Below are 27,962 nucleotides of genomic sequence, written 5' to 3'. Positions count from 1 at the left end.
CACCTTGTTAGTTACTGGTATCCTGATGCACCCCTTTATCTTCTGTGATGAACCCAGGTCATGATGCAACCTTATCTTTGTTCTGAGCACTCCAGGTACTAAAGGGCCTGGAGCCATCTCCTGGGCTTGTACCAGGGTAAATAGGTTTGTGAGGAGGGTAAATCCCTTTCTGTTGCTGTTAGAAAACATTTATATCTCCTGACACTGACAGTCTTCCTATCTACTTAAGCCAAAGTTTACTTCTGCTAATGCAAAGTGTTATGGGATACTTAGCACAACTCAACAGGATTATAAAAAAAATATAGGCCAATATGGGATATATAATTGCTATATTAATGCTTAATAATATGTATACTTAAATGTTTGGAATATGTATTGTGGGTATATTATCAGCATAATATATGTGTATGTTAGTCTGCATATATTAGTCAGCATGTCCTTTCCCCCCCAACACCTTCCAGGCCAGACCTTGACCTTTGCCCACCACCCACCAAGTGTGTCAGAAGGCCCAGATGTGTGTGTGTGCATTTAGCTGCAGCAGGCACAAACAAGCAGACACATGTTCCCAAGGCGCCTCTCAGCCATGCTTTATTTGTGAATGGAGTAATAAACAAACAGAGCTCAAATCATTTGAGGAAAACAGAAACCATTGACATGTGGATGCTATTTACAATGCCGGTACAGTTCTTGTGTTCTAAAGGGGACAGGGAAAATCTGAGGGGGCCTGGATCCAGGGCTGGTAGTGGGGCTTGGGGGTTAACAGGAAGTGAAGGTTTTCCAGAAGAAGTTTTTACAGGGGGCTTTGCGGTCTCGCTGTGATAGCTGGGCTAACCGCCCCAAAGCCAGCCGCTCCTCTTCCAGTTTGCTCTCCGGGGGCTCTTCAAAGTCAGTGGAAGCTGCCTCGCGCCCCGTGTCCATCCCATCCAGGAGACCCACCAGCATCTTCAGGATCATGTCCTTCCGGGCCTTGGTCTGCTCCTGCAAGTGGAAAGCACAAGAGAGGTGATGCCATCTCCATAGGTCACTCTGCAGGTACTGGCCTAATGCTCTCCATTCCTCATCACAGACCCCAGCTCTAACCCTTAGGACACTGGGCAATCCTCTGCGGTGCTAATCCCCTCAGAATGGCCAGTTTCATAGTGCTGGATGGGAGTCATTGGGGTCTTCATGATGGTGGGGGGGGGGGAGTTGAGGCAGAAAGGTGGGGACATTTGCCAGTCCCAGTTGGCCTCCTCCTCTTTCCTGGTTCACATCTCTTGGCCCATGAGCCAGAGGGGAGGGGGACAGCATACACAGGAGGGAGGGCTAGCACAGAGGCTCTGGCATAGAGACCTGGATGGTTCTCTGCAGTGGCAGATTAGACATTGGGCCAATGAGGCCTGAGCCCAGGGGCCCCAGCCAACTGAGGGGCCCTAGAAAAATGGGCACCCCCAGGCCCTGACCTGCTCCACCCACCCAGCACTTCTGTCCCCATGCCCTGACCCCATTTCCCCAGCAGGAGTGCCGGAGGTGGGGGGGGGGGACTGCAGGTGAAAGGGGTGGGGAGGGACTCCCCACTTGCTCTGGCCCAGGGACCCACAAATCCCTAATCTGTCTCTGGTTCTCTGCTCAGTGGTCAGAAAGCCTGGGTCTCATCAGAAAGACTGGGGAGGCGGAAGAGGGGGACAAAGCCAGGATCCCAGTTCCCTTGGTTCCCTCTCCCTCACCCTCACCACAGGCTCCTGGCCTGAGGGCTCTCAGCACCTGTACAGCACTTGCTCTGCAGACAGGAGTGAGTTAATCCTCACCCCGTCTCCCAGGGTAACAGGAAACAGTTATTACCACCACCATACAAGAGGGGAAACCGAGGCACAAGGGGGCATGACTTGCTCAAGCTCACACAGCAAACCAATGACAGAGCTGAGATTAGAGCTCCGGAATGTCTGGCTCCCAGACCCATACTAGATGATGCCATACTTACCTGGCCAGCTGGGCTGAGACAGCAGCACCTGTGTGTCATTATACCAGTGAACAAACTGGTTCGCTCCGTTACAATATCCCCTGCTCCTCCCACCCTCCCCAAACCCAGATAGCTATAAATCCCGCCCCCCCCCCTACTGTCTCCATTGCCTGGCAGTCTCAGCACCCACTTGGGAAGGGCTATGGAGGGGCAATGTGCTGAGAAACGTTATTAACATGGGGAAACTTCATGCTGCGACTCCTCTGGCCAATCATTGCCAGGAGGACAGAGTTACGGGTGAAGGAAGGAGGCAGCCATGGGGGCGATGGGGGTGGGGGGAAGCTGTAGTCCCAAATGGCTGGAAACGCTACTTGTACCAAGGAGATATGAAACAACCCACATTGCCTGCTTTCAAATAGCCTAGGGCCAGATTCTGATCTCAGTTACACCAGCCTTGATCCGGAGTAACTCAGCTCGGTTTCTTCGTTACCCCCAGAAGAATCTCGCCCCTACGAATTCAGCGTTTGCTCCCCGCCGATGCTCCGGCAGTCCCTAGCCACGAACCGCTGGGCTAGGCTGTCCCCGGGAGCCCAGCGACCACGAACCCCTGGGCTAGGCTGTCCCCGGGAGCCCAGCGGCTACGAACCGCTGGCCTAGGCTCTTCCCGGGGAGCTGCCACATTAATCCTCCTGATTCTTGAAGGAAACCTTTGTGGGTATTGGCCGGGCGCTAATGATTTGCCCTTTAGACAGACGGGGAAACTGAGGCACATCGCTGCCTGCGACCGTGGCAAGGGCAGAAGCCCCACAGGGCGGGGGGAGGCTGATTTCCCAAATCCTGCCCGTCTGGCAACACCTGGGTCGCCGTTCCTTCGAGTCCTGAGCTGGGAAGCAGCGCTCCAGCCGCCTACTGGGTGTCCCTGCTCCCTGGGCACGGGCTACCTGCCCCATTCGCCTACCCATGAGCCGGGCGGAACAAAGCCCTGGCTCCCTGGGAACCAGCGGAACCAGACAGCGCTGGAAGCCGGCGGCCACTGGCCCCAGCGAGGCACAGGTGCCGGGGTAAGGGGCCACAGAGCCGCCTTGCTCCAGCCCCGTGCGCTCGCCCCTTGCTCCCACCGCGGTGTCGCGGCCGCCCTCAGGGATGTCCCGCTGGAGAGCTCCGAGCCGCTAGCGCTGGTTATTGTTCGCTCCCCCGCGTCTTACGGCTGCTGGCTTCTCTGCGCCGCTTCCACCGGGACCTGGGGATACCCCGGCCGGTGCTTTCCTGTGCATTTGGGGGTGTATTTCATAACAGCTTATGTCTCAAACCCGGGGGTGCTGAGCCTGAGAAAGGGATCCGCGTCTTTCTCCTCCAGCCACCAACCCACCCTCCTACCGCTATCTGCTCTCGATGGGACTTTGGAAAGTTATTCACTCTGGATCTCCCTTCCAGCAGCGGCATGGGACCGGCCACTGAGAATCGTTCCTTGCACTCACTTCCACTGAGCCGTTCGTGACTGGGCTTAGCCGCCTGACCCCGCGCTCTTCCCTTCTCCCTGCGGTTTAGACTTGGGATAAAAACCTGTCGGTCACACAAAGGGTTAACCTGTTGTCGTGGCGAGAATCTGCAGAGGAAAGCGACTGTGCTCCCCCACCCCCAAAAGGGTTAAGGCCGATCTAAGGGCTGCTTGCTAATGGGATGCTGACTGTCCCCCCAGCATCTCACTGTGTGTGTTTGTCTCTTGTTCAGTCTCCTCGTTCGCTACTCATGGGACGCGCGCCCCTCTCCAAAGCGCCCCAGAGCCCCTCTCCAAAGCATTAACCTCGGACACTGATGGAGAACCACCTCTGAGGCTGAAAAAGCGACACCGGGAACTAGACACAGGTGCCTTTACGGGGTACTCCGGCCCCCTTCCTTCCCCTTTTGTGCCGCCCCCGGTTCCCAGGCTGGGAGGCGAGTCTGCGAGCCGCGCTGCGGGGATGGACGCGCACCGGAGTGAGAGATGCGCAGCTAAAGGCGCAGAGCAGCTCTGGAGACGCACGGGTGCTGGCTGGCGGAGCGCAGGGCGCGGGGCAGAGCTCTGGACACAGTCTGGGAGCACAGGGCAGAGGCTGTGTCGTGGTGAAGTGCCCCCTCCCGTTGACTGTACCTACTGGGGTTTATCTATGGGGGGAACTGACCGGCAGAGGACTAGCGGTACCATTACACTGCTCCAGCTATGCTGGCGTATCTCCCATGTGGACACTCTATTCCGGACCAAAGTGGCTTTATTCTGGTGTGATTACTCCGCTTCTTATTCCTTCTTTCCTATTGCACCGGGTCCTTCCAGCATTCTTCCGCCCCCGGGGTCCTTTCTGGAGCAGGGACAAGAACCCCCTCTAGCCTTCTGTTCTCCTACACGCCCCTTCTTTTCCTGCCCGGCTCCCTCTCGCCGGACTCCCCCAGCCATCTGCCTTTCTCCTCCCCTCCTTCCCCTCTCTCCCCTTCTTCACCGTGCCAGTTTGCGCCTAGCACGGACTCTGCTTTCGCGGCCCCCTCTGCGGTCTGCCTTGACCCCCTCCCCCCAATCAGGGGCCCAGCCGTCTCCAGCCCCCAGCGCCGCAGCTCCGGGGATCCCGGAGCACAGAGCGCCCACCCGGGTGGCCCCGGCAGTCCCCTCTGCCCTGCCTCCCGACCCGGGGTGCGCGATCCTCACCTTGCTGTTCGCCACGGCGGCTCTCTCCTCGCCGGGCAAGGCGCTGGCTCTCACGCTCCACGCCAGCAGCAGCACGGACACCAGGCTGGCCACCAGCTGCATGATGGATCGGGCACGGCTGGGCGGGGGGGAGCTGCCTCTGGGCTCTGTTCTGCCACCGACAATGGCTGCAGCCCCTTTTATAGCCCGCTCCCGAGCCCTGCAGGTGACGCAAACAATCCAGTCCCTATCAAAGGCAAATTAGACTCTGGAGGGGTGTCAACACTTGGCTGCTGGAGCGGGGCCCTTCAGCGCTCCGGGGCTTTCCAGGTGCCCCTGCTGCAAAGACCTCTGCGGGGGGAGAGGGGAGCAGGGGGCTGGGACCAAAGTAACCCACCCTCCCACACCCGCGGGTGCTAGGCACTGTCTGCAGCTGCCACGTCTAGATGGGCTGCTCCTGGGGTCCTAGACACTGCCTGCCAGAGCAGGCCAATGGCCCCTCCAGGCCTGTAACCTGTGGCCAATGTGGGATGCTGCAGAGGAAGGTGTCAAAGCTCCCTCCCCCATAGTTACAGATGGGCCTGGACCCGAATCCAAACAACCCCGAGTTCTTGAGATGTTGGGGTCCGGATCTCTGCAGCTCACCCCTGTGTCTCCCCACAGTGATGCTCACTGGGTTATGCTGAGCTGCTCCCCGCTCCCATTCTAGCACCTCTGGGTTCCAGGTGTCTGGAGACGTCCCCCAGTTCCAGACTGTAGCTTGGCAGAATGGATCCCAGCCCCAGGGTGCTTGGGTTTCATGGTGCTAAAGAGAAAAGCAGAGGCTTAGCTGGGTTGGGCCGACTTGGAGCAGCTGTGCCTAGCAGGGCTTGCTCATGGCATGATGACCCCTGCTTTAGGTTCCTTCTGGGCCCCCCTTTCTCCCCAGCTCTGCCCTGCACAGCCCCTTTTCAAGCAGCCGTTCAGAAGGTTCCTCCTGCCCAGACTGATGTCCCTGTAGTAACAAGCTGTGGCCCAGGAGAAGGTTCTGTAAGGACACTGCAGCCTACCCCCCATTCCCCTGTCACTATGGTGTCATCTGGCCCCTGCCTCCTGGGATCCGATGACTCAAAGTTCACATCTCTTCTCACCCTTGAACCCACTGCCCTCTCCCCTGGGAACACTCTTAAGGGGAGGCCCAGCATTGCAGCTCAGGTCTCTTCCTCCTTCCAGCACCCCGTGTAGAGCAGGTAAGTTCTCACTTTCCAGATGTGGAGGCACAGAGAAGTGATGTGGCCAAGGGGACACAGTGACTGAATGGCAGAGCTGAGGATAGAACCCAGAAGTCTGTCCCCACCCCACCCTCTCCATCCGCTAACAGCCCAAGCACCTCCACTCCTGTTCGAACAAACAGAGACCCAGACCACAGGGCAGTGGAGCCTTCCCCTAGCACCTGATGCCCAAATATCAACACACGAGTGCTAGAAGAAACCTTTGATAACCTCGCTGAAAGACACAAAGGAAAGGAACTATTCTGTGTGAAACAGATTCTCCCTGGGAGATTCCTAGGCCTAAATTCTAATCAGGAAATACAGCACCCTAACAGGGGTGCTGGAGCAATTTGTATAGTGGGGGTGCTGCTGAGAGCCATTAAACCAAACTGTAAACCCTGTATCTAATGGAAACCACTTCAAGCCAGGGGGGTGCTGCAACACCCCTAGTTCCAGCACCTATGTGCCCTGACTGTCTTTCCCACCATGCCCTGGGATAGCTGGGGAGTTAAGGTCATTGCCAGCTTGTGCACCCTGATCCAGGATGAAACGTCACCTGCTCCCTTCAGGAACGATCGGGCCGGTTTATCCGAACCCACCCTGCTGCCCTCCCTAACGCAGTCCATCAAACTCCTCCAGCCCAGTGAGAGCTGCTGGGGCGCAGGATGCAGAGTGCACTCACCTACTGAGCCCCAGTTACTGAGCATGGCATGGGGACCTGCCAGCTGACCCAGGACTGAACTGCTTGGCGGTGGGAGCAAAACCAGGGGATTGCAAATGGGGCCTCAAGAGGAACTGGGGCCTCATCCCATTCCAGTCTGAGATGGGGCTGCGATAACAGACAGGCAGGAGGTGAATCCAAGACAGTCACTTACGAGACAGGACTAACCCAAAGGGCACATTAGCCCAAATGCTAGGCAGACAGCAGTGGAGGCGGACAGCCAGTACAGCTGGGTCTCCACTCTGGGGGCTGTCTAGGTGAACCAGACTGTTTGTTTGCATGGATACAGCTCTGTGTGCTGCTGTGTCTTACATATGGGCTGTTCCCTGAGACACCACAACAGAGTGAATGGAGTGACAATCCGGCAGCAAAGGGACAGGTGAAGGGGATAAGCGGTGATGTCAGAAAAGAGTTGGAGAGGCAGGGAGATGCTCAGGGAGGCAGGAGCTGTGGAGATGGCTTTTCCACCACCAAGGGCCAGACAGTGACCAGCATGGAGGGCAGCCTGAAAGGTGCAGATGTTGAGCAGGTCTGTAGGGTTGGCTCAGGCTGCAGCAAGACCAGCAAGAGAGGCTTAAAGGGCAGGAACGCCAGGAAGGAAGAGCACCGTCCTCAGGGAACAGGCCCGGGAGACAGCGTCTGCCCAGACGTGACAGCAGAGTCCCTGTCCCCACTCCCAGCTGCCAGGCAGGCTCCAGCCGGAACATTCTACGATGCTTCTCCCAAGAGCTGAGCTTGGTGTCCCTGCTGCTGCGTGAACTGAGGGGACGTGGCCGACGGACACTCACAGGTGGGATGGGTTCAAAACCACTCGGCCCTGGCTCTGAATGGTTCATACAGGCAGCTGCTGTGGGCCCCGCAGGAAGTGACGGAATTAGCTGCTGGTACAAAAGCTGCTGGCTTTTCTCTCGGGCTCCCTGTGCATGAGAGGCAGTGAGCCTGGCTGGGCAGCGGGATCCAAGCTGGCTGCCTCAGAGGTGGTGATGGGCCACACTACAGCTTCCTTTGCCTGCAGCAATGCCCGTCTCCCACATTACCCAGCAGCTTCCTTCCCTTCTCCACCACAGACTCTCCAGCCAACTCCTCCTCTGCCCTCCCCAAGAAATAACCCTGTGGGGCTTCAGTCTCACTAACTCTGAGGTGGGGATTTGCCCATGAGCCAGGCCGGGTGCCAGCTCAGACCTTTGCTCTGTGATCTTGCTGATCCCTGCCCCCTTCATAAAGACCAGCTGACCTCTGAGGCACTCCCTCCTCCTAGCCCCCTAAGCACCTGTACAGGGAAAGTCAAGAACTTTTCTGACTGTGAGGGATTAACATGGCCCCTCCATTTTGCCCCGTCACTTCATTTCCCACAGCCCTGACCACACCCATTGGCTTCTCAAATCCCTGCCTTGGCTTCCCCACTGGGGTCACATCAAGGTAAAGCTTCTCCCCAGCTTCTGAGTCCTGCATGGCTCCAGTCCCTGGCACCCCCCCCCCCCCCACATTAGGGTCTTATCCTTTCTGCTTCCACCATCTCCTCCTCCTATTCCCTAGCTGGTGCTACTGCTTAGCCTCCCAGTGAGGCTACATCTCCTTGTGCTCCTCTCGCTGTCTCCTCAGGACGCAACTCCTCTTGGAAGCCTGTCGGTGGTAGCACCTCCATAACACTGCGATCTGCCTTGCTGGTGCCTCCCGACTGACCGCCTCAAGGCAGGGGCTGTTCCTTGGCTGGCATGTAGCTCGCAGCCCCTGGTGTTCACCCTCCACTTCTCACTTGGGGTTAAAAGTACATAATCAATTAGGACTGTGACTGCTGTTGGATGTGGGACTAGTACGGATGGACCCGCTCTGGACTGAGACACAGGAGATTGGCTTTGGGTTCCTGCCTGTGCCAGAGGCTCTCTGTGTGACCTTGGACAAGTCACTTCATGGTGCTGTACCTCAGTTTCCCATTCTGTAAAAGGGGGATAATGAGCCTTCCTTTGTCTATTTAGCCTGTAAGCTCTTTGAGGCAGGGACTCTCTTCCTATGGGTAAGTGCAGCACCTTGCACAGCAGACCCCCCTAAGTGCTGCTATAAGAACAATAATAGAGCACTGTGGAGGCAGATTGTCACGTTGAGGGGTGGGGATGTCCCTCCCAGCTGCTTTACTCTGTTGGTTGGATGTGCCTGGTCTCCGGCCTATTTCTTGCCTGGCCTTAGACCAGATCACAGTATTTTCTTGCTGCACAAAATGGAATTGGATCTGGCTCCCAGAGGCCAGAAGCTCAGTTGCATCTGAAGGAAAGGGTTCAAAGGCCTTAGCTTTCCTTGGTAGCCAGACACTTCCCCAACATCTCCACGGGGATCTGAGTGCCAAAGAGCAACACAATAAACAAAGCAACAGTCAGCTGATGGCAGCAATCCTCCTCGAGAGGGGAAACCAACTGGCAATTTGCTCACAGGCCTGAAATTGTAACTCATTTATCAAGGCAGTCTCAGAACGGTCCCCTAACACCAGCAGCCCCATCCCTGAGGCACCTCGGTGCAGCATGGCTACACACCAGATGGATGGTTCAGTCACAGCTTTCATTAGCACTAATATAACAAGCCAAGGAAGAGAGAGTATCTGAGTGTGGGTTGGAGCCTGAAGTCCCTGCTCATCTCTGAGCCAAGTCTTAAAGCAGGTGCACAGAGGAAGGAATATCACCAGAACATGGATGCCATGAATTACTGAGTCTTGTGTAGTTCTCCAGGGAGGCTGAGCTGGGAGACAGGTCCTACCTTCTCTGGCCACTGCTCCATAAACCCAGCTGGGATTGAGAGAGGCTGAATGGGGGATACAGGGTGGTGGTGGCCGCTTGCAGAGGAACGTTCTAAAACATCACAATGTTTAATTTCAATGATGTCATAACTTCAGCGATATCCATACAGTGCGTTGTGGGGGAGTGGGCGCCCGCCCACCGTTGCGGCTGCATCAGAGTTTGCCATTTCAGAGTAATGATGTGTTCAGTTCTAAGTCTTTTGTTCAATGATACGAGGTAAAAGTCCAAGTGAAAACAAAACATTTCAAAAACTTTTCCATAGAAAATGTCACCAAAATCAACACGTTCCCAGGAAACAATTTCGATTTCAACTACACAGCATCTGCCTGTGGAAACTCATTGATGGATTCTAATTAGGAGGCAGTTCTAGTATTGGGAAACAGTGTGAAGAGGCCTGGGGTGGGGGCTTGGCAATCTGAACTGACTCTCACGGCGGCTGAGACTGCCAGACTCATCTCAGAAATGGCCAGAGACGCTGGGGAATGACCTCTTGTGCCATGAGATTTGTGAGCGGCTCTTTCATACAGCAGATCATGGTCCCCACAACCCCTTAGTTAAGTTTAATCCCAGAGATCAGACTAGTTGTATCAGCACAAGACCAAGGACCCTTCCCTAATGAGTTCACACAGTCTGCTCCCAGGGAGAGTCCGGCTCACGCCTCTGGCTGCTCTCTTGGAGTTGAAGTGAGTTAAGAACAGGGACACGTGCGGTGGTGCTGTACCCCGGTGTCTACAGATAGAGCTATAGCCTTGTTCAGCAATCCCACATAAAGGAGTCCCCGAGAAGCTGAGTCTTCGGCTGCTGTGTACAAATCACACAGAGCCTTTCAGTACCATGGAGAGGGCAGCCTCGCTCTTGTCAAGGAAGTCTCCTGCTGGAGGGAAGCGAGTGCTTATCATTTGCAATAGCAAGAGGCTATTAAAATTCTATTAGCCGTGCAGCTGGCAGCCCTGAAAGATGGGCCACCTACTTCCATAGCATTTGTGATCATTCCTCCCCCGCCCCACTTTATCTGCTTCACACATCACTGTCCTATAATTGAGATCCCGGTTTCTAATTCCCCACCTTTTGCATATTTTAAAAGCATTTAACTCCCTCCTATGCAGACAGTCAGAAAAGTGCTTCACCCCAAGTGCCCGGCCTTTAACTCTGGGAAATTTCTCATTGTACTTTTTAATGACATTTTGCCTCTCTCTCTTTGTCTGGGCCCTGGCTGGTTCCTCAGACTTTCCCCTCGTCTCCCTCATCCCTGCAAAGGAAACTGCTTCCCCCAGCAGCTTGGGGGCAGTTGTTATCACTTGTCGATTGTTTGCCTGTGGAGGCTCCTGTTCTCTGACAAAATTGTCCTCAGCTTGGCAGTCTCGCGCTCTGGCTGGGCTCCATCAATAATCCAGCCAGGCCCTGAGAACATTAGCACGGGCTGAATGAGGTACTCCTGCCAATTAAGTGGCTGAAAGGACATGGGCAAGATATTTTTCATAATGAGGTTGTTTTTTTCCCCCCAGAAAAATTTATGAAACTTTTTGGGAACTGAAGAAGTTTCATTGGCAAAGTACAGGGCTAGGAGTCAGCCCCAGGCAAGCAGACTTGACAACAGGCCTCTGGGGCACTGAGGGTGCTGCCTACCAATACCCTCTCATTGTGTTCCTCTGTCCATCTGCACCTGTTGTTTCCTGTCATATTCTTACACTGTGAGCTGTTTGGGGCAGGGCCTGGATTTTTGTTGTGTTCGTACAGCGCCTAGCACAATGGGGTTCCAGTTCTAAGACTGTGACGGGCCCGGGTGGTACCGCAGTACAAATGGAGAACACCAATAGACTTCGTTCTTAACTCTGCCAACTTCCCTAGCCTTGCGCAAATCACTGAGTTTGGCTGGCCAAGCTTATCCCAAGTGACTATTGATTTTCAGGGCTCCGCTGGAGACACCTTAAACTGGCCCAGTTTTCAGATGACAGCAGATGCTCAGCACATTAAAGCTTCTTAAGTTTAGCACCCGAGATCACTTGTCACTTTTGAAAACCTTGATCTCTTGTACCTGTGTTTCCCAAGCTGTAGATCAGGGTTAACAGCTGCAGCCCCAGGTGTGGAAGGGATAATCATAGATGAAATTCATGTGCAGCAGCCTAGCTGAAACTCTATACACCACGTAAGTCCCATTGTAAGGGCTTGACTAGTGCACAGAACCTGTGTCAGCCCTCTACGCAGGGGTGACTTTCACCCTAACAGTCAAAGTGCTTGGAGCTGCTTAGATGGCACTAGGTATGGTTGTGCAAACTATCCTTCCATTCCCTGGCTGCATTGTTCATGAATGCCCGATTCAGGCAGGGAGCTGTCTCTCTCAGTGTAGAGCACTGAAGCATTTGAAACTGCCTATAAAGAACAACGGTCTGGTCATTACTGTGGAGTTATGTGTAGGGCTCTATTGGTAGATCACGGGCCGCTTGGATCGCAGATGGCCCTATCCTGCCAGGGTAGTAACTGACTTGTAAATTAGGCCATGCTAGTGAGATTAAATCTTTGCAAAGAGCTAAGGAAAAAGGCAATCAGGGCCAGCTGTATGGAGGTGCCTGGAGCCTTTCACCTCTAGGGCAGGATGCATAAGGGGCAGTAATCTTACACATCACCAAACGGTGGCTGCTCGAGGGCCTTGCTTGACTTTGCTGGCAGACTAAGTCCCCTTCCCCATATATAGGAAAAGCCTCATTGGCATTCTCAGCAGAGATGTGAAGGATTGAATAGGTTATAGGGATTGAACCATCCTCTGCCATGGGGGGTATGGGGTAACTCCAAGGGGGAGGGGGGGTGAGGCATGTTAACGGGGAAGCTTGCATTGGCCCCTGCCCAGTCTGTACCTGATCTGTGGATAAAGGGATTTGCAGAGGTGTCAATCCAGCACCTTTCCCCAGCACCAACTTAGACTGTAAGCTCCTGGGGGCAGGGCCTGGCTTTGTGTTTTGTTTGTACAGCACCCAGGGTCCCTGAGTAGGGCTCCTGGATCCTACAGCAATACAAATAATCAACAGGTGGGAAGAGCTTTCTAAAGGTGGGTCAGCATGAAGGGCTGTGCCCTGGAACCCTTTAAACAGGGCGGAGGGGCAAAGCTTCAAAAGTGAACCGAAAAGCTTTTAAAATAAGAGAAAATTCGAAAGAACCACAAGAGCAAGCAGGAGGCGAAATCGCAGCACTGGAAATCACCTCCCCCTGTACTTAGCACATCACCTGCGTGCAAGGGCCTGGGATTCTGCTGACACCAGGGACATCTCCTGCCCGGGATGGAATGCAGCTCCCTGCTGGGCTTCAGGAGGATGTTATCAACAGAGGCAGGAGGAACAGACCCCATAGCCCCAGGCTTGGCAGGTACAAAACATCTTTATAGCTCTCCCTTCCCCCAAACCTTATCCATTCCCTTTTAGTGATCATCTCCCTAGCCTCCCCCTGGAGGCTTTGACACAGGATTACTTCTTCCCTCACTCACCCATCACGCTGCTTTCATACTTGTAACTCATAAGACGACGACAGCTGACCCTCCTAGAGAGACTGGGCCCAAAGTGCTTTGGTAGCCTTACTGAGACACCACGAGGGAAGAGAACGACCCACCCGTGCAAGGGATGGAAAGACGGCTTTTGGCCAAAATCAATCCAGAATGCCAGGGGCCTGATCTCCCACTAGCAACTCCATTTCCACCAAGAGAACTACAGGCAGCAAACTGCATAGAACTCTGGTCAGTTGCCCCAGAGAAGGAAGGGAAGAGTTGGGATCAGATCATGTGCAGGTATCTGGGGCGGGGGGAGGGAGTCAGCGCGGGGGAGGGAAGGGGGTCAAACCAGAGTGTAGGGCACTAGGGCGACCCCTAGGGGATAAGAAAAGGCTCTGTTCTGGGGACCACACTAAGACACAACAGCTGGGGTGGGAAGAACGTGTCTATAGGGCAATAGGACAAACTCCTTGGAGGGGTAGATCGAACAAGGCTCAGGACACAAAGTTGTCACACCCACTTAAACAAGCTAGTTCAAGCCCAGACACCAGGGTGAAATCTGGCCAGCCTGCCCCTGACAGACTGAAGGGGAGCCAGGCTCCACTCCTGCACTGGAGCATTGCTTTGCAATGCCTCAGGCCAGCGATGGAGCTGTGCTGATGGGAATCTGAGGAGTGGGGCTGCACGCTGAGGCAATAACTAGAGATAAAGCAGAAGGGGAGACTCCAACAGAGGAGGCAGACGTGACAGACAGTCGCTGGCTACATGAGCTGCAGGCACTGTTGGACAGCGGCTGTGACACAACCTAGTCCCAACATGAGCAAAACATTGCACCTCTACTGTTACAGTGACAGAGCCTGCCGGGGAACGCTCTTCCTTGGCAGCACAAGCCCTTTGATTTGGGTTCTCGAGATGTCCCCTAGTGGACATTCAAGGTTTGTACAGCTAGAGCCCACTGCAGGATTGAAGAGCAGTCAGCCTTAGGGACCAGCAGCGGTTTTGCAGAGGACAATAAGAAGAAACAACGACTAGCCGGGAGGAGTCAGCGATTGAGCTATGCTTGCAGGGAGATGGGCAGCTTCCTTAGTTTGACAAGTAAGAAGGGGGGGGAGCAGACAGGAGCCTCTTGTTTGGACTAGAGAGTAGCTGAGGCCAAGGGGTGCTGACTTGTGCAGTGCACATGGGACAGCAGAGGGGCTAGAGCTCTTAGTGGGTGGGGTCTGCAATGCAGAGCATGCACCAGGTCACAGTTTACAACATATGCCTTTTATATGTCCTGCAGGGCAGGGGGAGGAGAAGCCAGGCTGACTGGATGGTACCCCGAGATCCTCCAGTAAGAGGCAGTAGGACGAGCACAGGAGTTTTAGAGCATCCCTCCCTATCAAGGAAATGCACCGACTCCAATGTCACCTTAACCACCAGAACAGATTGTTTGCTTGGGAGTGACAGCTGCAGGGGGCTGCACTGAGAGAGGACACCAACAGCCCAGAGGCAGCATGGAGTTCTTTTAATGAGTAATGGAGAGGTGGAGTCTGAGCCTCAGGACCCAGTACACGTCGAGAACAAATTACACATCCATTGATCTTGGGAGCAAGAATACAAATCATGATATGCCTCCCACGGGCCAGCCAATACCCGGCCTGAGTCTTCTACTTACGGCTAAAAGGCGGAGGCCTTCAGGAGAGACTAGCTCCCCTGACATCTATCCTCGCTGCCATCCACCAGGCAACGGATGGATATAAAGCACCGACCTCTGTATTGGGGAACATGCCTTGGAACCGATCCGAAAGCAAGGATTAAAAAAACAGGAGTCGCCCTGTTAGTGCCTCAGCACTTCGTTTCCAACCAATTTAAAAAACAACAAACTACTAGACTTTGCTGCCAGCCGATGAGCTGGCCCTGTAACACTGCTGCTCCAGCGGGACTAGAGACCTATTGTGAATGGCAACAGAGGATATGAATTGTGACCTCTCCAAGGAAACAGTGGAGCTGGAGTTCAGGCCTGTTACCAGTTACAATAGCTCAGCAGATGGAGCTCTCTGTGGAGGAGAGCAGGCTACCTCCCTGCACACTATTCCCTTCCCTGTGTTTAAGACTGAGTTAATGAACCTTCTGGACTCTTCCCAAGTTCCAGAAGATTGCTACGCAGACACACGCGTTATAAATACACCAAGTGAGCTGGGGCCAGGAGGAGGGGGGAGAAAAGGAAGAAAGGAGAAAGATATCTTACATTCCCAATACTGGAAAGAACAGTTTTGACCCCAAGCAATGAGGAGCTCGCAGAGTCTCATCTGGCTTATGCCCTGCCATCTTTAAGCGTTATCAGACGGAATGTTGGCTGGCAAAGGGTCAAACCCCCAGCCAGGAGGAAGAGTTGGCAGCCTGCTGAGAGAGTCCCCATGCTGCAGCGCTGAAGATCTCAGGGTCCAACTCACGGGGGGAAAAGCAGCTTCTCAGGCTCTCACACATCACTCAAGGCCTGGAGACACCCAAGAGAGAGGAAGTCAGTTAATCGTCTAGAGAAATGACAAACCTGCTTAGACAGGGGCTGGGAAGTGTATTTCTGGGCATGCTCATTTCACATTACAATGCCACTAGCTCGGGCAACTCCTCTAGCATGCCGAGCAGGTCTCCTTTCTGCAGCTGCACCTTTCACAGCCGGGGCTTAGGCCTGACTGCAACAGGGATGGTTTGAAGGGGGTGATGTAAAACATGGACAAATCCTTCAGCAATGCACAATGAACTCCACGCCCACCGTAGACCATCACCACTGCCGTTCTCTAGTCCTCTGGTTTGCAGCAGGATCCACAGCCCACGCCTGCATTACCCAGGCTCTTTGTGGGGCTTCTCTAAGGAGGACTGGTGACTCTCAGGGCCCACTGGTGGATCTAAAGCCTGTCCAGGGTTTGATTCAGGTTAGTTCTCTGTAGTAGTCTCCTCCTATACACGTGTGTACTGACAAGCTGGGGGTTCAATAAGCTCCTGCCCCGCCAGAGCTATTGGCCGGCACTGGCTTCACCACACCTCACCCAGAGCAGCCAGCACCCAGATCTCCATGCTGGTAGCTCTGCAGACCGTACAGTCCCACACCAACGCCCACGCTCCCTGGAATTAATCAGGGACAGTCCTTCGCTCGAGGTCAAGGGTCCCATAAGCTGGATCTGAGTATTCCCTGCCCAAGAAGGAGCCTTGTACTTCTAATGAAGGCATGGCACCAACAGCAGAGTTACAGAGCAGCGGGGCTCCCCCCGAGTGGGAACCCTCGGTCCCAGATCAGTGGTTCCACTCCACAGAACTGTGGGTTCTCACCAGCCTTTGGGGGGAGAGAGGGGCTGCAGCCTCACTTACCTTCCGTGCAAACTCAGGCAGGATGAAAGCTGCCTGATGGATGTCAGAGTTGTAGTATTTCAGGTTCATCTTTTCCACTTGTTGCTGCGACAGCTGCTGCACGGGCTCCCGGAAATTTGTGCTCTGCGAAGAGGAAAAATACACGCACTCGGTGTTTGTGTAATCGTCTAGAGGGGCTCTGTGTCCTGGCTGCTGGGAGCAGGCAGTGAGAACACACACAAACGGGCATTTTGTATGGTATTTTGCCACCCTGGGATCACAAGCCCTGCACGACAACAGCCTCTTAGGGTCTGGAGTCTGCAAACCCCAGATCACACGACTAGCCCTTATTCCCAGGCTGAAGTCAGTGAGATTAACTTGCACGACCACGGACCGTCTGCGTGAGCCCTGTGCCAACCAAAGCTTTCATGCCGTGACTGAGTGCCTGAAGATCAAACCCCTCACTCCATCTGTATTCAATGCGGCACTGACTACACTGCTGCTGGCATTCTGACCCAGTGCGAGAGCCCAGCACTGCAACAGGCCTGAAGGGGAGAAGTCGGGGGACTGGAGGCTGTATGCAGAGCCTTTCACTTCAGAGCACTGCTCCAAAGCCAGTCCAGTTATTAACAGCCAATGACTGTTTGGGGCCCTGCATGCAATGAGTTTGGTGGGTCTCAATCCGGTTCCCAGTGGATAGCTGCCCTCATCTCAAAAACAGAACCGCCAGAGGCTGTCAAAACTGACCGTCTCCCTCATTCCTTGGCGTGGCCCCCCCAGGTCAGGCCTGGGGCCCTTTGACGGGGAGCCTGCACTGCTGCTGCACCTGCTCAGTGGGAGCCACACCCTGCCTCTCACACATGTGCACAGCAGGCACCAGGACATTTGGTTACAGTAGCCAGTCAGTTCTGTCCCAATGACACACGGGATGGGCAAGCAGGACCGTGGCTTCTAGACCCCGACTAGCAATGGCCAAGCACAGCATAGACCCAGGGGGGGCCCTGGTTCCTAAGAAGATGGGTCCACATGTAGATCGTTCTGAGTTAGCCAGGGGCACAGCACAGAGGCAGATTGCACATAAGCGGGCTTCCTGGTCTTTCAGAAACTAAGAAGTGGCTGATGCCGCGATTTGAGCCAAGCCTGTTCCCTGTCTCCCTCCCCCTCCAGCGACCCCACGGGCTGCAGGGAGACGGCAGCTGCTGGACACCCAACACTCACTGGGTTCTTACTGCACAGCATGAAGCCGATCTGCCCGCTGGGATACGTAGGGATGGTGCAGTAAGCGTATTCCACCACAGGGAACAGAGACTTGCAAAACTGACGCATCTCCTTAATGAGATCCAGGTGTAGCCACTGGCATTCACCTGTGCAGGTAACAGGGACAGAAAGGAGGTTAGAATAGACAATGGCCACCTTTAGCACTCTGAGCAGAGGGTTTCAGGTTAAGGCTGGTTTTAAATCTGAAGACTAAGGCCTGGTCTACACCTCAGTCTTACCGGCATAGCTACATCGGGATGGGCTGTGATTTTTTAACACTGGGATAGCTTTGCTGGTAAAAGCCCTAGTGTAGACGCACTGCGAAGATTACTGGAAATGCATAGGAAGACTAAGGCCAGACTCCGACAGCTCTGGGAAGTGAGATTTTTAAACAGGAGATATTATACCACGGATCCCAAGTTTGGCTTTTTGCTGCCTCTGATATCTGTGCCTGGGGATTACAACATTTACATGAGATCCAGAACAGCAGGCACAAGGGGACAAGATCCTCAGACCCACATTACCTGTTTGTTATAACCCTGTTACAATAGGATCCTGGTACACCCAGCCTCACCTACCTGAACTTCCCTATTTACATAGTTACCTTCAATTCTAATCTGGGACTTGGGACACCTGGGCTCAATTCCCAGCTTCATCAGACTTCCTGTGACCTTGGGCAAGTCACTTCGCCTCTCTGTGCCTCAGTTACCCAACTGTACCCTGTCTGGTCTCACCTTGGCAGCAGAGAATCCCATCCTCCCGCAGAGCCGTCTTCATCAGCTGGTAGTAGGATTCTTTGAACAAGCTCTCCGCGGGACCTGGGGGTAGGATGTCACAGAGATGGCTCAGGGTCAATGAAAATCCCTTTGTGCATCTTGGGCATGGCTTCGCCAGGCTCCGGAAGAGACTAGAGCTTTGCTCCACCTGGGGGTCTAGATACTCAGGTTTGATACCAGGCAAAACTCAATTGTTTTAGAAAAGAAGGTTCTGAATCGCTTTTTAATGTATTGCAAATAACTAGAGGTGAGCTGGGGCTGTGCAGTCTGGGGTGTTTGGATCTGGGGTTCTGGTTTGGCCCACCTCTAGCACAGCAGAACCACCCCAATTTTCTTTTTGCTAATCAGCAAACATAATACTCCTCACAAAAATAAAAATCTCATGATCTCACCCCACTGCTTGGCAGATTAAAGGGAAGAAGATAACATCAGCAAAGGGCACTGGGGTTAGGCTACGTTGTCTATCAAGATCAGACAGTAGTAGCTGAAGGAACCTCCTGCTAAGGGAATCAGGAGAGCAGAACATCCCCCGAGGCATGTGTCCTCCACCTCTCCACCCCCTCCCAAAAGCGTGGCTTTGTTGCAAACGGGAGCAGAAAACAATTACACGGTCAAACCCGAGGCAGCATTGTGTACTCTGTCGAAGAGAGGAAAGGTGGTCGAGGACCTAGGGTGCTAGCTTGGGACCCAGGTTCAATTCTGCCATGAATTCCCCGTGTGCCTTCAGCAAGTCACTCTGGGGCCAGATTTTAGAATGATTTAGGTGCCTAATTCCCATTGATTTCCATGGCAGCTAGATGCCCAAATACCTTTAAAAATCTGGCCCTTCATGGCTGTGTCTTGGTTACCCATCTGTAAAACAGGGATAGCAGCACTTCCCTGCCTCCCACGGTTGTTGGGCAGCTAATACATTAAAGACCCTGCGGCTCTTAGCTACTATGGTAATGGGACCAGTGAGTACGTAAGGAAGGTAGCTAGCTCCCTTAGCTTCTCGAGGGGGTGGCGAGGCGTGGACAGCAGCTCACTACAGGTAGGAAGACTGAGGAATCTTACATCACTATAGCTGTCTCCGAGGAGCATGACAAATCCACACTCCTGAGAGATGTGGCTATTCCAACCCAACCCCAGTGCACTCTCTTTCGGGTTCTTTCTGATGGAAGAACTCTTTCATCGAGTTGGCTACCACCTCTTGGGGAGGTGGATTACCTATGACAGGAGAACCCCTCCTGGTGGCGTAGGTAGTGTCTACACAACAGAGCGATGTCGATGCGAGGCAGCTTACGTCGCCCTCACTAGGGAAGCGTCTACACTAAAATTTTGCTCCCTCCGACGCAACATCCCCGCTCTGCCGACTTAACCCACCTCCACAAGAGTCAACGTCAATGGAGTTAGGTCGACACAAGGAGCGAAGGTGGACACGCAAAGGCGACTGAATGACTGCAGCGGCTGGAGGCTGACGTAACTTAGGTCAACACAATTTTGTAGTGTAGACAAGTCCTTAAATGGCTACAGCTGTGCAGCTGCATCTGTCGTGGTTTACGTGTAGACACAGGCTGAGTAGGCAGGGAGGGTTGGCAATTAGGGAGTTCTTTTCAGACTCCAGGATCAACTAGTTCCTAGAAGCGGTAATTAGATCACCTCCCAGGACTGGGGCACAGAGCCGCGAAAAGGGAAGCAAGAGGGCTGGCTGGCGGCCTTGCTCCTGTGCTGGCAAAGAAACAATTTTCAGATGCCGTTTCACCCCCCACCCGCTCGGGGCCAAAGAGACAAGGAAGGAGTAGTTCCAGCAGCTCCATGATTTGCATCTGGAGCCCCAACCAGATCACTTCCCATCAAAGGAACTGAAGTGAAAGGGAGGGAGGGATTTCTCTGGGCTGGGAGAGAAGATTCTCTCTTTATTCTTCAAAAGAGCCCTGGCCAGTTCTGCACTGCCTCAGTGAGGTGTTTAGAATGGAGAGGATGGGAAGGAGAGCGTGGATGGGACCCACCCCACTCTCCCCTTTCCTTTGGGTTCTCACCCATGGGGTCGGAGGAGTCTGTGATAATCACATCAAAGGCTTCTTGGTTCTGTTTCATGAACTCAAAGCCGTCCCCAACGTGCAGGGTGAGCTTGGGGCTGGAATAGCCCACCGCCATCCCTGGGAGGTATTTCTTCGATACCTGAATCACATCCTGTAATAGACAGCACAAGCAGGTCAGTACATACAGCGCCATGCAGCCAAGCTGATCAATGGCTGAGTCATTTCCTTCCACACCCTCAGCTAAGACCCACCTCACCAGCCGTTCGAGAGCAGTCTGTTTCCAGCATCTTAAGCTAACGCACAAGGCTCAGCCCTTTCCTATGGCCCCCGAGTTCAGCAACATTCTTGTACAATAAGTGCCAAACCCAAAGAGCCCGCAATTTCCAAAGGTGCCCTGAAGAACTGAAAGGATCCGATTACACAGACCTGCCTGCTCCCCTCTCCCCTGGGGAGATCACCACCTGCAGAGGCAGATCCCAACCAACACGGCGATTTTCTTTTAAACCCTGAAAATTGCCAATATGGTTTTCAATGAATGATATTCCCATCCCTGCCCTGAGCCCTCCTTTCCCTCTGCAAACTTCCTCGTCTAGGCCTCTCCGCCTCTGGGTGAGGAGAACACCTCGTCCCTAGTAGAGGAGCACTTTCTTCCAGGTGAAAAATCACTGTGTATCCCCTAAACACTAGAATCTTTACGGCTTGCAGAGATGTGAGAAGACACCCGTGTCAGCCACTCCTTGTGCTCAATGGCCGTCACAGTCCCTATTCATGTCAAGGCACACTCAGCCAGCAGCATCATTTGATTTAGTAGAGAGGTTAGGAATGGACTCTGGGCTTAGTTCTCATTTCTCACACAGCTATTTCCCAGCACAATGGCGACAGTTTCTGAAACTAACGCCAATATGAACTGACAAGTGGAGGAAGGACAGACCCACCAACCAGCAGAAGGCCCCGTAGGAAGCAGTAGAACACCAACTCAGCAGTGACCTAACAGAGGGACAAGGTCCCGTCGTTGGAGCACGCGTGCTGTCCCCGTCAGGGGAAGAAAAAGGGCACTTCCCAAAGCCAGAACGTCTCTTCTCTGGAGCTCGGCCTTCAGATCCTGCAATCCAGACTGGCTTAGCCCCAGCTGTGCATGCAGAAAAGTCCGCAGGAAAGAATCAGGCTGCTACTATGGAGGGCTGTGGAGGTAGCGCAGTCACTGCCATGCCAACATGGCAAGGAATGAAAGCGCTGTCTTTAGGGTCAGTTGCAGCGGATGAAGTAGCAGCACTAAGCTGATATTTTGAAGCAGCTCTCCCATTTACCCTGAGCCACTCTGCAGCCTCACAGCCCATTGAAATCAAGGACACGCCAGCCTCACCTCCTGCATTACGTACCTCATCAATTTCACACTGCACCACAGAATCCACGGATGGGTGCTTGACCACTTCTCGTAACACTCCCCCATCGCCACCACCAATAATTAGCACCTGAGACAGGAGAGAGGCCAAAAACAGAAGAGAATCAGCTTGGTCCAGCCAGGCTGGAAGGGTCATAGCAAAGTCTGGATCAAGAAAGTTAGCCCTGAAAATCCAATCAGGAGACTTCCACAGCTTTGCCACGGACACAGTCCCCTCCCGTAAGGCAGGGATATTAGTATCTCCGAAGCTATAAGGGCTGCTTGCGAGATGCTTTGCAAGCCCCAGGTGAAAGCGCTACCGAAGTGTAGAGCGCTGTATTTGCATTGATAGGCCACATACTTGGCGCTTGGGTTCAAAATTAGACGAAGGTTTCTAACCATCAGAGGGGTGAAATTTTGGAACAGCCTTCCGAGGGAAACAGTGGGGGCAAAGGACCTCTCTGGCTTCAAGATTAGGCTAGATAAGTTTATGGAGGGAATGGTTTGATGGGATAACGTGATTTTAGTCAATTAGGCAATAACGTGCCATCGCTGGTAAAATGAGGGTCCGGCTGGAGAATCTTGCCTGTATGCTCGGGGTTCTACTGATCGCCATATTTGGGGTCAGGAAGGAATTTTCCTCCAGGGTAGATTGGCAGAGGCCCTGGAGGTTTTTCGCCTTCCTCCGCAGCATGGGGCAGGGGTCGCAAGCTGGAGGATTCTCTGCGACTTGAAGTCTTTAAATCACGATCTGGAGACTTCCCTTAACAGCTGAGTTAAGGGAAAGTGGGTGGGTCAGCTTTTGTGGCCTGCATCATGCAGGAGGTCAGACTAGATGACCATAATGGTCCCTTCTGACCTTAAAGTCTATGAGTCTATATGTCAAAATGCAAATTAGGACAATTGTCATTTAAGCACGACTCCTAAAATTGTTGGCACAAGCAACCCGGCCATCAGCCAAGAAGCCCCGTACCTTGCGGGGCTTTGGGTGGCTGCAGAGAGGTAGGTTGGCAATCGTCTCCTGGTAGGAGAACTCATCTCTCTCCGTGCACTGGATCACCCCGTCCAGCACCAGCACGTTGCCGTAGGTCTTACTGCGAAAGCAAGAGAAACGAAGGGTCCTCAGGGCAGCGCCAGCGCAGAAGAGGCTCGTGGCACCAGGTCTCGCTCCGGAGTGGCGCTGCCTCCGTTCCCCACTAAGTGTTGGGCAGGCCCCACTCTGGCACCTGGGAGTGGTGTCAGGAATCACCCCCGCCCCAACTCCATGCCCCCCCCGGGGCTGGGAGCCACCTGCCAGCACCCCCCCAGGACTGGACCTCGGGCAGGCATCCCGGGAGCATCGTGGGGAAGGGGCCACGCTCCACCCTGCTCAGGCACCGAAGGGTGGCCAGGCTGCCCGCTGGGCCGGGATCGCCGATCCCCCCGGCGAAGAGGAAGGGGAGCCGGGTCCCCGTGGGGCAACGGCTGTTGCCCTGCAGTGACAGCCGGTAGGGCCCTGCCCCGCCACCTCACCGCCCCGCCCCCGGATCCGGATCCCGTCCCGGGAGCGCCCGTGGGGCGGCAGCCCGGCCCCGCTGCCCAGGGGCGGGAGAGTTGATGGGGAGGCGAGTCACCCCGCTCAGCCCGCTCCGAGCCCCGCTCAGCCCATGCCTCGTCCCGGCCCGGCTCATCCCCGCCCGGCCCCGGCCCGCTCCCCGGCTCATCCCCGCCCGGCCCGCTCCCCGGCTCATCCCCGCCCGGCCCCGGCCCGGCTCATTCCCGCCCGGCCCCGGCCCCGGCTCATCCCCGCCCGGCACCTCCGGAAGACCAGGATCTCCTGGTAGCGGGAGCGCTGCTGATGCAGCAGCTCCTCCACCTGCAGGGACAGCGCCTGGCCGGGCCACAGGCTGCAGGTCTCCCGGAACCAGCCCTCGCGGATGGCCCCGGCCGCCGCCCCGGGCTCCATCCCGCCCGGGCCCCCACAGGCCGCGCCAGCCACAGCAGCGCGGGCACCTGCCGCCAGCACGCCGCCTCCTCACCCTAACCTGATAGCGCCCAGGGGGCGGGCCCCGGCCGCCAGCAGCCAATCGGAACCAAGCCCCGCCCCTTTCGTGACTTTGAAGGTTGCTATTGGTTCGCTGTCTCAGCGCGCAGCCTCTATTGGCGGCTCTAGCGACTGTGTCTTGCGGTATGGCGAATACAGCTAGCAGGTTAGTGTGGCCGGCTCCATGGGGGCCACGTGGGGGTTATGGATGGGAAAGAGACCCTGAACCTGCACTGCAGGAAATGGGGGAGAGGGTGTGGGATTGCCCCCCCCGTCGTGTGTGTATCTGGGGGGAAGCGACCCCTCCTCAGTGTGTGTGTGAAAGTGATCCCCACCCCGCTGGGTGTGTGGGGAAGCGACCCCCCCCTCAGGGTGTGTGTGTGAAAGTGATCCCCCCTCCGCTGGGTGTGTGGGGAAGCGACCCCCCCCTCAGGGTGTGTGTGTGTGTGTGTGTGAAAGTAACCCCCCCCCGCTGGGTGTGTGGGTAAGCGATCCCCCCTCAGGGTGTGTGTGTGTGAAAGTGATCCCCCCCCCCCGCTGGGTGTGTGTGGGGGGCGGTGGATGTGGAATTGCCCCCCGCTATGTGTGTGTGTGGGGGGGGGGGGGAAGGGGCTTGACCGGGCATGGGTGGACAGATGTGTGATCCTCCCATCTCACTCTAGGGCTGTGGCTAGAGGGTGGGGTAGATGGGGATGTGACCTAGTCTGCTCTATGTGCGACTAAGGGGCAGTTGGGCTTGTGACAGATGGGCCAATGCGGTGTATGCGCCTCTGGGGATGGGGGTGCATGACCGCTCCCTGCTGAAGAGGAAACTGAAGTTCTGAACGTATGACCTTCTCTCCCCCCAGCTAGTGAGGTAAAGGTAGAAATCCAGGGTTGATTCCATCCTTTTCCCCCGCACCTCAGGGGAGCTCCTTGGAGCAGAGTGCATATCCCCTTTCTATTTTCTAATTCAAACAAAATAGTAATAAGTGAGGAGGGAAAAAGACATGAGGCCAGGGAAAGGACATATAGATAGTAGCTCCCTGTATGATGCCACTCTTGAATGAGAGAAATTGCAAGTCATTTGTCTTTCATTTTTATTGATTTTTAGCACTGTATACCAAACGTGTGAAATATTCACAAATACTGCCTTACACTATTGTATACAGAGATATTAACATATTTAGGTGTACAACAGAAATATCAGTGAGTCTGGGGTGATTGCATTGGTGAAGACAAGAGATTTATACAAAGTAACCCAAAGTAAGAGCTGATAAAATCCTATCCCTGCACAACTTTGCATAGTCTGTACATGGCCCATGTGGCACAGATACACTATTTTAGGAATGTTGTTGTAGTTTTAAAAAGATTAGTGGGACATTTTCTTTCTCCTAGCATCTGTGAAAGAAGGCACTTGGTTCCACAGGAGTGCATCTATGTAGCAGGCAGGAGGAAAAAATAAAACTCCCTTTCCAATAAACTTTTCTAGACCTAAAATGTGATGATTTTAAAAGCCAGTATCTCTTGGCAAGAATAGAAGCTTTTACTAGATTCCACTGGGAATAAGCATTCTCCCTTTCCTAATGGTGTAGAGTTCCTGTTGTAGCCCTGCAGGACACTGGAATAGAGTGGAACTTAAACCTAAGACAGTTTTAGATCTGGAGGAGTTACTACTTGCTCAGGCCTGACTATTGCTCATCTTTGGCCACTGGCCTTTCAGAGGCATAGGGATGTATTACTTAAGAGTCAAGATGAAATGAGGTATATTACATCTTTAGAAGAATGGATAAATACCATCAATTGCAAAAGTGAGCATAACCCACTCTATATTCCCCACTGATTAGAGCCATGCGATGAACATGAAAGCTCCACAATCCAATCTGGCTACTTAAATAGGCTCTCAGTAGTCTGTAGGTGTTCTGTTCATATCCACTAACACATCACTGATCTCTCTACCTTCTCTGAGGCATGTGTGAAAATAGGACGGGGACTACAATATTGCTGATTAAAATATTTAACTAACTGCAAGGCAAGAATAACTCCAAGGTGTTTAACATCCTGCTATGTGGTTAGTTTGAGATCTCAGGGTACTGTTACGTTCAACTGTACAATCCACACTCTAGGATTAGAACTGATGTTGAAAGAACTTTTGATGTATACATGATATCCAGAATGTCTCCCCTACAAATACTTTAAAATAGAGGACTCAGTTCTGCAATTGTTACTTGCACTGAGTAGTACTTATTCCTGTGAGCAGTCCTATAAAAAAATAAAAGTCTCCTCATGTAAGTGCTATTCAAAATGAGAAGGATTGCAGAATCAGATTCTTTATCAAGAATACTGTACCTGAGGGCAAAACCACTAAGGGACAATGCAAACACCACTTCCATACAATAATATTTAAAGTTACTGGTGTATGTTTATTTTCTAGTGCTTTCTGTAAAGCAATTAGATATGATTGTAAGTTGCTTTACTAAAATAATTCAATATGAAAAATGATGGGCATATTACAGATCTGAGGTGCAGATTTATACAAGGGGCCAACCACATGTACATTAAAGGATGTCTGTTCTCTTTACAAAAGTACCAAGTAACTTCTAAGCAGCCAAGCATTACACTTTTATATTAGTCCATTACTGTACAGTAATTAACATATGGATTAAGATACTAATAAATGACAAGTGATTTTGGGTGTCCATCTACAGACATCTGAAAGGGGGCTGAGTTTCAGGAAGCGCTCAGCACCTACCCTCTGAAAATTGGGTCCGTGGAGGTGTGCCCCCAAGAACGGAGGCAACCCAAAATCACTGGTCACTTTTGAAAAATCTTAGCTGGATTTTTAAAAAATGATTAGATGCTATGGGAGTATATTATCATGCCTGGGGATACATCCAGAAATAGTACAAGACACATGGCACATATTTTCAACAGCAGACCTTGGTATAATTCTTGGGGGGATTTTTCCTAAGAAGTTATCAAAAATTATTTTTAAGCAAAAAAAAGAGTTCCTTGGCTGTTGGTAGAAAAAAAATATCCCTGCAACATAAAAGTGTAGCATGAGGACTGCATCTGAATTATAGCTATAATCTCACTTACGTGGATAAAGCATGCATACATTTGCCAGTCATATTCATTAAGGGCATTTTTAAAACCTATGACAAACCTCAATTCAAAATGGGGAAAAAAAAAAATCAAGATGAAATTTAAGCCCAACCTTTGAAAATGTTACATTGCACATACGTCTAAAATGAGGAAAAGGAGCCTATAGAAACCAGAAGATTATTTTAATCCCCACAGTCAATAGGTCTTTCAATAGATTCACTGATACATCCATTAAAAAAGTAGCAGAGGTGGCAAAGCTGAAAGGGAATTGCAATTGGCAACAAATGTGGAGTGGGCTGTGGAATGGCACATGTTCACAAAGAAAACTGCTGTTCAATTGCACCCCTTCAAAGACATTCTGCAGGTGTAATATTCAGCTGTGCAAATGGCTTTCATGAGCAGGAACGGACCCAGCTCTGCCACTCTTAAAATGTAATTTGCCTGACACTATTCATGGCAAAACTCCTAAATGAACAAAACCCACCATGCACGTCACTAATTTTTTTGTGAAATAAAGTTCTCAGATTGGAAGCCTCTGAAAACAGAAAGGACCTTTTTGCATTCGCTCACCTGCTGCTTGTCACCAGGCCTAGATTAACACTTAGAGATTAGGCTCAAACAGGAAGATTAAAAAACAGAGCAGCATTATGCAGTGATGCAGGTCTGAAAAAAAAAAAGGACAAGGACAATAGGAAAGGGAGCAGCACCCAGGGGTCAGAGCAGACAACCAGGAGTCCAGAGTTCTAGTATCTGCTCTGCCACTAACTCAGTGTATGACTTTGCCAAGTCACTTCAATTTGGTGCTTCTTCAGCTGTAAAATGGGGATACTACTTACCTGCCTCACAGGGGCATTAATAAGCCTTCATTTTTCAACACGTGGAACAAGCTTTGAGATTCTTAGACATTAAAATACAGAGTAGCACAGGAGTGAGCAATGTCAAATAGATCCCTTCAGTCTTCTCCAGTTGTGTTTTAACCTTCAACCTTTTTACATGGCTTTCAGTCCCTGTGTTCATTTCTGTAACAGTCAAGCAAAGCAGTAACTGTTGGTTTTCATTCAATTCAGAAGTACCTGCGCTCTTCTCTTCTAAGCACTGAAATTATTACTGCTTGGGAAGCAAATGCATTTTCTACATTACTGTGGCTTGCAGAATAAACAGGCAGTTTGGCGTCATAGGGACAGTCTGGCTCTAGTTCCTTTGCTGTTATATTTGTATAGGATTTGTTCCCCTATATCTAGTTCAAGTCACAAATATTTGCACATT

At 52.8% G+C, this 27,962-nt stretch overlaps 2 protein-coding genes across 2 annotated transcripts; both read right to left on the bottom strand.

Annotated features, from left to right (window-relative positions):
- Window positions 1–756: 756 nt before the first annotated feature.
- LOC135893609 (somatostatin-2-like) lies at window positions 757–4,718 on the bottom strand. Its single transcript, XM_065421461.1, has 2 exons — window positions 4,617–4,718; window positions 757–978 (listed from the first exon to the last, which is right to left on the bottom strand). Exons 1-2 carry the CDS (start codon window positions 4,716–4,718, stop codon window positions 757–759), a joined length of 324 nt encoding a protein of 107 aa, XP_065277533.1.
- A 9,597-nt stretch (window positions 4,719–14,315) lies between these two features.
- Window positions 14,316–23,534, bottom strand: SRM (spermidine synthase). Its single transcript, XM_065421302.1, has 8 exons — window positions 23,386–23,534; window positions 22,563–22,683; window positions 21,588–21,680; window positions 20,206–20,359; window positions 18,146–18,229; window positions 17,373–17,518; window positions 16,176–16,298; window positions 14,316–15,306 (listed from the first exon to the last, which is right to left on the bottom strand). The coding sequence occupies exons 1-8, from the start codon at window positions 23,532–23,534 to the stop codon at window positions 15,289–15,291; spliced, it is 888 nt and encodes a 295-aa protein (XP_065277374.1). The 3' UTR covers window positions 14,316–15,288.
- Between the last annotated feature and the right edge of the window lie 4,428 nt (window positions 23,535–27,962).

Source organism: Emys orbicularis, chromosome 22 (assembly GCF_028017835.1).
Source record: "Emys orbicularis isolate rEmyOrb1 chromosome 22, rEmyOrb1.hap1, whole genome shotgun sequence".
Taxonomy (NCBI): Eukaryota; Metazoa; Chordata; order Testudines; family Emydidae; genus Emys; species Emys orbicularis.
This window is presented reverse-complemented; position numbering and strand designations above follow the sequence as displayed.